At 64.1% G+C, this 11,809-nt stretch overlaps 1 protein-coding gene across 1 annotated transcript in view; it reads left to right on the top strand.

Annotated features, from left to right (window-relative positions):
- Positions 1–467: 467 nt before the first annotated feature.
- Positions 468–11,809, top strand: part of Scn5a (sodium voltage-gated channel alpha subunit 5) — a gene marked incomplete at its 5' end in the record, with an annotated part of 58,264 nt that continues 46,922 nt past the window's right edge. Inside the window, 5 exon segments of the mRNA XM_042667326.1 lie at positions 468–604; positions 606–699; positions 1,081–1,144; positions 1,633–1,774; positions 2,020–2,217. Of these exon segments, the coding sequence (XP_042523260.1) occupies positions 468–604; positions 606–699; positions 1,081–1,144; positions 1,633–1,774; positions 2,020–2,217 (635 nt within the window).

Here is an 11,809-nt window from a genome sequence, read left to right as displayed (position 1 = left end):
ACACACACACACACACACACACACACACACACACACACACAGCTATGAGCAGAAACGGCTGTGTCCCTCTTCATCTCCCTGTCATAGCTAGGAGTCCCCCAGCCCCCTGGTGCCGGCTCATGCCCGCCTCCTCAGCCCTTGGGAGGAGGCTGTGGCCCGAGGATCACGGTTCAAAGTCAGCTCAGGAAGTGGGGGAAAAAAATCCACGAGACGCTCATCTCCAAGGAGCCAGCAACAAGCCAGGAGGAAGGGAAGCGTGGCTCACGTGGGAGAGGGCCAGCCTTGAGCAAATCCAAAAGAAGAAGAAAAAGCTAAGAAATAGAGCCAGGCAAAGACAGACAGACAGACAGACAAAACAAGCATGGAGGGAGGGAGGGAGGAAGGAAGGAGGAGGGCATGGGGGCAGGTGGGGTTTGGGGCGAGCCCAGATTTGGGGGTGACCCCGGGCCCGGCCCCGCCCCGCACAGGCCTGAAGACCATCGTGGGGGCGCTGATCCAGTCGGTGAAGAAGCTAGCGGACGTGATGGTGCTCACGGTGTTCTGCCTGAGCGTGTTCGCGCTCATCGGCCTGCAGCTCTTCATGGGGAACCTGAGGCACAAGTGTGGTGCGCAACTTCACGCTGCTCAGCGACACCAACGGCTCTGTGGAGGCCCAGGGCCTGGTGTGGGAGTCGCTGGACCTCTACCTCAACGACCCAGGTGTGTGTGTGTGTGTGTGTGTGTGTGTGTGTGCGCGCGCGTGCGCGCACGGGCTTTCCAACCAAGGGGGGGGAGAGTGCCAGGACTCCATCAAGGCCTGGGCCTCACCTCTCCAGGCCTCCCCAGGGAGCCTCCAGCCCTCTATATCTCTAGCCACAGACGTGCAGAGGCAAGCTGGCTGCCCTCAGCTCAGGCCTGTCATCCCAGCTACTCCGGAGGCTGAGATCTAGAGGATCGAAGTTGGAGGCCAGCCCCAGGCAGAAAAGTCCATGAGATTCTTCTCTCCAATGAACCACCAGAACCCACCCCCCCCAATAAAAGTAGTGAACCTCCAAAGAAGCTGGGCCGCACAGGTCCCTCACCATCCTGTTTCTTTTGCAGACAACTACCTGCTCAAGAATGGCACCTCTGATGTCTTGTTGTGTGGGAACAGCTCCGATGCTGGGTAACGCAGGCGAAGCCCCTCAGCTGCACCCCTCCAGCCTTTTGTTTACTTACATCCCCAACCTTACAAGACAATGAGTAAAGAAACATGGGGTGGGGGGGGAGAGAGGAAGAGAGATCTTCAGGGGAAACCTATACAGCCCTGAAGATGGTTGAGCTCTTTACCTAGAATGCTTTGGAGGGCCCCACTACCCCCATACCCCCAACCTTGCTACTGCGGAGGCTGAGGTCTGAGGATCGTAATTCGAGGACAGCCCAGGGCAGGAAACTGTGAGACTCCAATCTCCAATGAACCACCAGAAAACCGGAAGTGGCACTGTGGTTCAAGTGGTAGAGTTGCCCGCCTTGAGCTGAAGAGCTCAGGGACAGAGCCCAGGCCTAGAGTTCAAGACCCACAACTGGCATGCCCACACACACACACACAGACACACCCAGAGGACCCCTTACGAAATGTATCAACAGGGTGTCCATCTGTCTGTCTGTCCACAGGACATGTCCCGAGGGCTACCGGTGCCTGAAGGCGGGCCAGAACCCCGATCACGGCTACACCAGCTTCGACTCTTTCGCCTGGGCCTTCCTGGCCCTATTCCGCCTCATGACGCAGGACTGCTGGGAGCGTCTCTACCAGCAGGTGCAGGGGAGGGGTGGGGAGAGGGGCAGGTGGGATGGGAGGGGGGGGCGGGACCCACGCAGGGCCCCGACACCAGTGGCCGTAACAGGTGCCCACCACTGCACCAGCCTTGGGCACAAGGAAGCTCAGGGACAGCGCCCAGGCCCCCGAGTTCAAGCCCCGGGACAGACAGAACAATAACCTCAAGTCCACGCTAGTGCTCAGGCAGTGAGTGCGGCCCGCCCTGACCCCCGCCTCCCCTGCAGACGCTGCGGTCGGCCGGCAAGATCTACATGATCTTCTTCATGCTGGTCATCTTCCTGGGCTCCTTCTACCTGGTCAACCTCATCCTGGCCGTGGTCGCCATGGCCTACGAAGAGCAGAACCAGGCCACCATTGCCGAGACGGAGGAGAAGGAGAAGCGCTTCCAGGAGGCCATGGAGCTGCTGCGCAAGGAGCAGGAGGTGGGGCAGGCGGGCGGTGGGCAGAGGGGACGGGGTGAGGTGGATAGAGGGACAGTGTGTGCAGTGGACAGGGGACGGCATGTGGTGGACAGGGGACGGGTGCAGTGGACAAGGGATGTGTATGCAGTGGAAGGCATGGCGTGTGGTGGACAGAGGGGATGGTGTGTGCGGTGGACAGAGGGGACAGGGCGCGGTGGACAGATGCACAGCGTGCAGTGGACAGAGGGGACAGTGTGTGTGGTGGTCAGGTGATGGCATGCGGTGGACAGAGGAGATGGTGTAGTGGACAAAGGACGTGCATGCAGCGGACAGAGGCACGGTGTGCGGTGGACAGAGGCACAGTGTGCGGTGGACAGAGGGGACAGTGTGTGTGGTGGACAGAGGGGAGGTGTGCGGTGGACAGAGGCACAGTGTGCGGTGGGCAGAGGGGAGGTGTGCGGTGGATGGAGGGGAGGTGTGTGTGGTGGATGGAGGGGAGGTGTGTGGTGGATGGAGGGGAGGTGTGCGGTGGACGGAGGGGAGGTGTGCGGTGGGCGGAGGGGAGGTGTGCCGTGGACAGAGGCACGGTGTGTGGTGGACAGAGGCACGGTGTGTGGTGGACAGAGGGGAGGTGTGTGGTGGATGGAGGGGAGGTGTGTGGTGGATGGAGGGGAGGTGTGTGGTGGATGGAGGGGAGGTGTGTGGTGGATGGAGGGGAGGTGTGTGGTGGATGGAGGGGAGGTGTGTGGTGGGTGGAGGGGAGGTGTGTGGTGGGTGGAGGGGAGGTGTGTGGTGGATGGAGGGGAGGTGTGTGGTGGATGGAGGGGAGGTGTGTGGTGGACGGAGGGGAGGTGTGTGGTGGATGGAGGGGAGGTGTGGATGGAGGGGAGGTGTGTGTGGTGGATGGAGGGGAGGTGTGTGGTGGATGGAGGTGTGTGTGGTGGATGGAGGGGAGGTGTGTGGTGGACGGAGGGGAGGTGTGTGGTGGACGGAGGGGAGGTGTGGATGGAGGGGAGGTGTGTGGTGGACGGAGGGGAGGTGTGTGGTGGACGGAGGGGAGGTGTGTGGTGGATGGAGGTGTGTGTGGTGGATGGAGGGGAGGTGTGTGGTGGACGGAGGGGAGGTGTGTGGTGGACGGAGGGGAGGTGTGGATGGAGGGGAGGTGTGTGTGGTGGACGGAGGGGAGGTGTGTGGTGGGTGGAGGGGAGGTGTGTGGTGGACGGAGGGGAGGTGTGTGGTGGACGGAGGGGAGGTGTGTGGTGGATGGAGGGGAGGTGTGTGGTGGATGGAGGGGAGGTGTGTGTGGTGGATGGAGGGGAGGTGTGTGGTGGACGGAGGGGAGGTGTGTGGTGGACGGAGGGGAGGTGTGTGGTGGATGGAGGTGTGTGTGGTGGATGGAGGGGAGGTGTGTGGTGGACGGAGGGGAGGTGTGTGGTGGACGGAGGGGAGGTGTGGATGGAGGGGAGGTGTGTGGTGGACGGAGGGGAGATGTGTGGTGGACGGAGGGGAGGTGTGTGGTGGATGGAGGGGAGGTGTGTGGTGGACGGAGGGGAGGTGTGTGGTGGGTGGAGGGGAGGTGTGTGGTGGGTGGAGGGGAGGTGTGTGGTGGGTGGAGGGGAGGTGTGTGGTGGATGGAGGGGAGGTGTGTGGTGGATGGAGGGGAGGTGTGTGGTGGGTGGAGGGGAGGTGGTGTGGTGGATGGAGGGGAGGTGTGTGGTGGATGGAGGGGAGGTGTGTGGTGGATGGAGGGGAGGTGTGGATGGAGGGGAGGTGTGTGGTGGACGGAGGGGAGGTGTGTGGTGGATGGAGGGGAGGTGTGGATGGAGGGGAGGTGTGGATGGAGGGGAGGTGTGTGTGGTGGATGGAGGGGAGGTGTGTGGTGGATGGAGGTGTGTGTGGTGGATGGAGGGGAGGTGTGTGGTGGACGGAGGGGAGGTGTGTGGTGGACGGAGGGGAGGTGTGGATGGAGGGGAGGTGTGTGGTGGACGGAGGGGAGGTGTGTGGTGGACAGAGGGGAGGTGTGTGGTGGACGGAGGGGAGGTGTGTGGTGGACGGAGGGGAGGTGTGTGGTGGGTGGAGGGGAGGTGTGTGGTGGGTGGAGGGGAGGTGTGTGGTGGGTGGAGGGGAGGTGTGTGGTGGATGGAGGGGAGGTGTGTGGTGGATGGAGGGGAGGTGTGTGGTGGGTGGAGGGGAGGTGTGTGGTGGATGGAGGGGAGGTGTGTGGTGGATGGAGGGGAGGTGTGTGGTGGATGGAGGGGAGGTGTGGATGGAGGGGAGGTGTGTGGTGGACGGAGGGGAGGTGTGTGGTGGATGGAGGGGAGGTGTGGATGGAGGGGAGGTGTGTGGTGGACGGAGGGGAGGTGTGTGGTGGGTGGAGGGGAGGTGTGTGGTGGACGGAGGGGAGGTGTGTGGTGGGTGGAGGGGAGGTGTGTGGTGGACGGAGGGGAGGTGTGTGGTGGACGGAGGGGAGGTGTGGATGGAGGGGAGGTGTGTGTGGTGGACGAAGGGGAGGTGTGTGGTGGGTGGAGGGGAGGTGTGTGGTGGACGGAGGGGAGGTGTGTGGTGGACGGAGGGGAGGTGTGTGGTGGACGGAGGGGAGGTGTGGATGGAGGGGAGGTGTGTGGTGGACGGAGGGGAGGTGTGTGGTGGACGGAGGGGAGGTGTGTGGTGGATGGAGGGGAGGTGTGTGGTGGACGGAGGGGAGGTGTGTGGTGGGTGGAGGGGAGGTGTGTGGTGGGTGGAGGGGAGGTGTGTGGTGGGTGGAGGGGAGGTGTGTGGTGGATGGAGGGGAGGTGTGTGGTGGATGGAGGGGAGGTGTGTGGTGGGTGGAGGGGAGGTGTGTGGTGGATGGAGGGGAGGTGTGTGGTGGATGGAGGGGAGGTGTGTGGTGGATGGAGGGGAGGTGTGGATGGAGGGGAGGTGTGTGGTGGACGGAGGGGAGGTGTGTGGTGGATGGAGGGGAGGTGTGGATGGAGGGGAGGTGTGTGGTGGACGGAGGGGAGGTGTGTGGTGGGTGGAGGGGAGGTGTGTGGTGGACGGAGGGGAGGTGTGTGGTGGGTGGAGGGGAGGTGTGTGGTGGACGGAGGGGAGGTGTGTGGTGGACGGAGGGGAGGTGTGGATGGAGGGGAGGTGTGTGTGGTGGACGGAGGGGAGGTGTGTGGTGGGTGGAGGGGAGGTGTGTGGTGGACGGAGGGGAGGTGTGTGGTGGACGGAGGGGAGGTGTGTGGTGGATGGAGGGGAGGTGTGTGGTGGACGGAGGGGAGGTGTGTGGTGGATGGAGGGGAGGTGTGTGGTGGATGGAGGGGAGGTGTGGATGGAGGGGAGGTGTGTGGTGGATGGAGGGGAGGTGTGTGGTGGATGGAGGGGAGGTGTGTGGTGGATGGAGGGGAGGTGTGGATGGAGGGGAGGTGTGTGGTGGATGGAGGGGAGGTGTGTGTGGTGGATGGAGGGGAGGTGTGTGGTGGGTGGAGGGGAGGTGTGTGTGGTGGATGGAGGGGAGGTGTGTGGTGGATGGAGGGGACAGTGTGTGTGGTGGATGGAGGGGAGGTGTGCGGTGGATGGAGGGGACAGTGTGTGTGGTGGATGGAGGGGAGGTGTGCGGTGGATGGAGGGGAGGTGTGTGGTGGATGGAGGGGAGGTGTGTGGTGGATGGAGGGGTGTGTGGTGGATGGAGGGGAGGTGTGTGGTGGATGGAGGGGAGGTGTGGATGGAGGGGAGGTGTGTGGGTGGATGGAGGGGAGGTGTGTGGTGGATGGAGGGGAGGTGTGTGGTGGATGGAGGGGAGGTGTGTGTGGTGGATGGAGGGGAGGTGTGTGGTGGATGGAGGGGAGGTGTGTGGTGGATGGAGGGGAGGTGTGTGTGGTGGATGGAGGGGAGGTGTGTGGTGGACGGAGGGGAGGTGTGCGGTGGATGGAGGGGACAGTGTGTGTGGTGGATGGAGGGGAGGTGTGCGGTGGATGGAGGGGTGTGTGGTGGATGGAGGGGAGGTGTGCGGTGGATGGAGGGGTGTGTGGTGGATGGAGGGGAGGTGTGGATGGAGGGGAGGTGTGCGGTGGATGGAGGGGAGGTGTGTGGTGGATGGAGGGGAGGTGTGTGGTGGATGGAGGGGAGGTGTGGATGGAGGGGAGGTGTGTGGTGGATGGAGGGGAGGTGTGTGGTGGACGGAGGGGAGGTGTGTGGTGGATGGAGGGGAGGTGTGTGGTGGACGGAGGGGAGGTGTGTGGTGGATGGAGGGGACAGTGTGTGTGGTGGATGGAGGGGAGGTGTGCGGTGGATGGAGGGGACAGTGTGTGTGGTGGATGGAGGGGAGGTGTGCGGTGGATGGAGGGGAGGTGTGTGGTGGATGGAGGGGAGGTGTGTGGTGGATGGAGGGGTGTGTGGTGGATGGAGGGGAGGTGTGTGGTGGATGGAGGGGAGGTGTGGATGGAGGGGAGGTGTGTGGTGGATGGAGGGGAGGTGTGTGGTGGATGGAGGGGAGGTGTGTGGTGGATGGAGGGGAGGTGTGTGTGGTGGATGGAGGGGAGGTGTGTGGTGGATGGCGGGGAGGTGTGTGTGGTGGATGGAGGGGAGGTGTGTGGTGGACGGAGGGGAGGTGTGCGGTGGATGGAGGGGACAGTGTGTGTGGTGGATGGAGGGGAGGTGTGCGGTGGATGGAGGGGTGTGTGGTGGATGGAGGGGAGGTGTGTGGTGGATGGAGGGGAGGTGTGGATGGAGGGGAGGTGTGCGGTGGATGGAGGGGAGGTGTGTGGTGGATGGAGGGGAGGTGTGTGGTGGATGGAGGGGAGGGGTGGATGGAGGGGAGGTGTGTGGTGGATGGAGGGGAGGTGTGTGGTGGGTGGAGGGGAGGTGTGGTGGATGGAGGGGAGGTGTGTGGTGGATGGAGGGGAGGTGTGTGGTGGATGGAGGGGAGGTGTGTGGTGGATGGAGAGGAGGTGTGTGTGGTGGATGGAGGGGAGGTGTGTGGTGGATGGAGGGGAGGTGTGTGGTGGATGGAGGGGAGGTGTGTGGTGGACGGAGGGGAGGTGTGTGGTGGATGGAGGGGAGGTGTGGTGGATGGAGGGGACAGTGTGTGTGGTGGATGGAGGGGAGGTGTGTGGTGGATGGAGGGGAGGTGTGTGGTGGATGGAGGGGAGGTGTGTGGTGGATGGAGGGGAGGTGTGTGGTGGATGGAGGGGAGGTGTGTGGTGGATGGAGGGGACAGTGTGTGTGGTGGATGGAGGGGAGGTGTGCGGTGGATGGAGGGGAGGTGTGTGGTGGACGGAGGGGAGGTGTGTGGTGGACGGAGGGGAGGTGTGTGGTGGACGGAGGGGAGATGTGTGGTGGACGGAGGGGAGGTGTGTGGTGGATGGAGGGGAGGTGTGTGGTGGACGGAGGGGAGGTGTGTGGTGGGTGGAGGGGAGGTGTGTGGTGGGTGGAGGGGAGGTGTGTGGTGGGTGGAGGGGAGGTGTGTGGTGGATGGAGGGGAGGTGTGTGGTGGATGGAGGGGAGGTGTGTGGTGGGTGGAGGGGAGGTGTGTGGTGGATGGAGGGGAGGTGTGTGGTGGATGGAGGGGAGGTGTGTGGTGGATGGAGGGGAGGTGTGGATGGAGGGGAGGTGTGTGGTGGACGGAGGGGAGGTGTGTGGTGGATGGAGGGGAGGTGTGGATGGAGGGGAGGTGTGTGTGGTGGATGGAGGGGAGGTGTGTGGTGGATGGAGGTGTGTGTGGTGGATGGAGGGGAGGTGTGTGGTGGACGGAGGGGAGGTGTGTGGTGGACGGAGGGGAGGTGTGGATGGAGGGGAGGTGTGTGGTGGACGGAGGGGAGGTGTGTGGTGGACGGAGGGGAGGTGTGTGGTGGATGGAGGGGAGGTGTGTGGTGGACGGAGGGGAGGTGTGTGGTGGGTGGAGGGGAGGTGTGTGGTGGGTGGAGGGGAGGTGTGTGGTGGGTGGAGGGGAGGTGTGTGGTGGATGGAGGGGAGGTGTGTGGTGGATGGAGGGGAGGTGTGTGGTGGGTGGAGGGGAGGTGTGTGGTGGATGGAGGGGAGGTGTGTGGTGGATGGAGGGGAGGTGTGTGGTGGATGGAGGGGAGGTGTGGATGGAGGGGAGGTGTGTGGTGGACGGAGGGGAGGTGTGTGGTGGATGGAGGGGAGGTGTGGATGGAGGGGAGGTGTGTGGTGGACGGAGGGGAGGTGTGTGGTGGGTGGAGGGGAGGTGTGTGGTGGACGGAGGGGAGGTGTGTGGTGGGTGGAGGGGAGGTGTGTGGTGGACGGAGGGGAGGTGTGTGGTGGACGGAGGGGAGGTGTGGATGGAGGGGAGGTGTGTGTGGTGGACGAAGGGGAGGTGTGTGGTGGGTGGAGGGGAGGTGTGTGGTGGACGGAGGGGAGGTGTGTGGTGGACGGAGGGGAGGTGTGTGGTGGACGGAGGGGAGGTGTGGATGGAGGGGAGGTGTGTGGTGGACGGAGGGGAGGTGTGTGGTGGACGGAGGGGAGGTGTGTGGTGGATGGAGGGGAGGTGTGTGGTGGACGGAGGGGAGGTGTGTGGTGGGTGGAGGGGAGGTGTGTGGTGGGTGGAGGGGAGGTGTGCGGTGGATGGAGGGGAGGTGTGTGGTGGATGGAGGGGAGGTGTGTGGTGGATGGAGGGGTGTGTGGTGGATGGAGGGGAGGTGTGTGGTGGATGGAGGGGAGGTGTGGATGGAGGGGAGGTGTGTGGTGGATGGAGGGGAGGTGTGTGGTGGATGGAGGGGAGGTGTGTGGTGGATGGAGGGGAGGTGTGTGTGGTGGATGGAGGGGAGGTGTGTGGTGGATGGAGGGGAGGTGTGTGGTGGATGGAGGGGAGGTGTGTGTGGTGGATGGAGGGGAGGTGTGTGGTGGACGGAGGGGAGGTGTGCGGTGGATGGAGGGGACAGTGTGTGTGGTGGATGGAGGGGAGGTGTGCGGTGGATGGAGGGGTGTGTGGTGGATGGAGGGGAGGTGTGCGGTGGATGGAGGGGTGTGTGGTGGATGGAGGGGAGGTGTGGATGGAGGGGAGGTGTGCGGTGGATGGAGGGGAGGTGTGTGGTGGATGGAGGGGAGGTGTGTGGTGGATGGAGGGGAGGTGTGGATGGAGGGGAGGTGTGTGGTGGATGGAGGGGAGGTGTGTGGTGGACGGAGGGGAGGTGTGTGGTGGATGGAGGGGAGGTGTGTGGTGGACGGAGGGGAGGTGTGTGGTGGATGGAGGGGACAGTGTGTGTGGTGGATGGAGGGGAGGTGTGCGGTGGATGGAGGGGACAGTGTGTGTGGTGGATGGAGGGGAGGTGTGCGGTGGATGGAGGGGAGGTGTGTGGTGGATGGAGGGGAGGTGTGTGGTGGATGGAGGGGTGTGTGGTGGATGGAGGGGAGGTGTGTGGTGGATGGAGGGGAGGTGTGGATGGAGGGGAGGTGTGTGGTGGATGGAGGGGAGGTGTGTGGTGGATGGAGGGGAGGTGTGTGGTGGATGGAGGGGAGGTGTGTGTGGTGGATGGAGGGGAGGTGTGTGGTGGATGGCGGGGAGGTGTGTGTGGTGGATGGAGGGGAGGTGTGTGGTGGACGGAGGGGAGGTGTGCGGTGGATGGAGGGGACAGTGTGTGTGGTGGATGGAGGGGAGGTGTGCGGTGGATGGAGGGGTGTGTGGTGGATGGAGGGGAGGTGTGTGGTGGATGGAGGGGAGGTGTGGATGGAGGGGAGGTGTGCGGTGGATGGAGGGGAGGTGTGTGGTGGATGGAGGGGAGGTGTGTGGTGGATGGAGGGGAGGTGTGGATGGAGGGGAGGTGTGTGGTGGATGGAGGGGAGGTGTGTGGTGGGTGGAGGGGAGGTGTGGTGGATGGAGGGGAGGTGTGTGGTGGATGGAGGGGAGGTGTGTGGTGGATGGAGGGGAGGTGTGTGGTGGATGGAGAGGAGGTGTGTGTGGTGGATGGAGGGGAGGTGTGTGGTGGATGGAGGGGAGGTGTGTGGTGGATGGAGGGGAGGTGTGTGGTGGACGGAGGGGAGGTGTGTGGTGGATGGAGGGGAGGTGTGGTGGATGGAGGGGACAGTGTGTGTGGTGGATGGAGGGGAGGTGTGTGGTGGATGGAGGGGAGGTGTGTGGTGGATGGAGGGGAGGTGTGTGGTGGATGGAGGGGAGGTGTGTGGTGGATGGAGGGGAGGTGTGTGGTGGATGGAGGGGACAGTGTGTGTGGTGGATGGAGGGGAGGTGTGCGGTGGATGGAGGGGAGGTGTGTGGTGGACGGAGGGGAGGTGTGTGGTGGACGGAGGGGAGGTGTGTGGTGGACGGAGGGGAGGTGTGTGGTGGATGGAGGGGAGGTGTGTGTGGTGGATGGAGGGGAGGTGTGTGGTGGATGGAGGTGTGTGTGGTGGATGGAGGGGACAGTGTGTGTGGTGGATGGAGGGGAGGTGTGTGGTGGGTGGAGGGGAGGTGTGTGGTGGATGGAGGGGAGGTGTGTGTGGTGGATGGAGGGGAGGTGTGTGGTGGATGGAGGGGGGAGGTGTGTGGTGGATGGAGGGGAGGTGTGTGGTGGATGGAGGGGAGGTGTGTGGTGGGTGGAGGGGAGGTGTGTGGTGGGTGGAGGGGAGGTGTGTGGTGGATGGAGGGGAGGTGTGTGGTGGATGGAGGGGAGGTGTGTGGTGGACGGAGGGGAGGTGTGTGGTGGATGGAGGGGAGGTGTGGATGGAGGGGAGGTGTGTGTGGTGGATGGAGGGGAGGTGTGTGGTGGATGGAGGTGTGTGTGGTGGATGGAGGGGAGGTGTGTGGTGGATGGAGGGGAGGTGTGTGGTGGATGGAGGGGAGGTGTGTGGTGGATGGAGGGGAGGTGTGGATGGAGGGGAGGTGTGTGGTGGGCGGAGGGGAGGTGTGTGGTGGATGGAGGGGAGGTGTGTGGTGGATGGAGGGGAGGTGTGGATGGAGGGGAGGTGTGTGGTGGGTGGAGGGGAGGTGTGGATGGAGGGGACAGTGTGTGTGGTGGATGGAGGGGAGGTGTGCGGTGGATGGAGGGGACAGTGTGTGTGGTGGATGGAGGGGAGGTGTGTGGTGGATGGAGGGGAGGTGTGTGGTGGATGGAGGGGAGGTGTGTGGTGGATGGAGGGGAGGTGTGGATGGAGGGGAGGTGTGTGGTGGGTGGAGGGGAGGTGTGTGGTGGATGGAGGGGAGGTGTGTGGTGGATGGAGGGGAGGTGTGTGGTGGATGGAGGGGAGGTGTGTGGTGGATGGAGGGGAGGTGTGCGGTGGATGGAGGGGAGGTGTGCGGTGGATGGAGGGGAGGTGTGTGGTGGATGGAGGGGAGGTGTGTGGTGGATGGAGGGGAGGTGTGGATGGAGGGGAGGTGTGTGGTGGGTGGAGGGGAGGTGTGTGGTGGATGGAGGGGAGGTGTGTGGTGGATGGAGGGGAGGTGTGGATGGAGGGGAGGTGTGTGGTGGATGGAGGGGAGGTGTGGATGGAGGGGAGGTGTGTGGTGGGTGGAGGGGAGGTGTGTGGTGGATGGAGGGGAGGTGTGTGGTGGATGGAGGGGAGGTGTGGATGGAGGGGAGGTGTGTGGTGGGTGGAGGGGAGGTGTGGATGGAGGGGACAGTGTGTGTGGTGGATGGAGGGGAGGTGTGCGGTGGATGGAGGGGACAGTGTGTGTGGTGGA

The sequence above is a fragment of the Dipodomys spectabilis genome, unplaced genomic scaffold, assembly GCF_019054845.1.
Source record: "Dipodomys spectabilis isolate Male_0828 unplaced genomic scaffold, ASM1905484v1 ptg000388l, whole genome shotgun sequence".
In the NCBI taxonomy this organism is placed as follows: domain Eukaryota; kingdom Metazoa; phylum Chordata; class Mammalia; order Rodentia; family Heteromyidae; genus Dipodomys; species Dipodomys spectabilis.
This window is presented reverse-complemented; position numbering and strand designations above follow the sequence as displayed.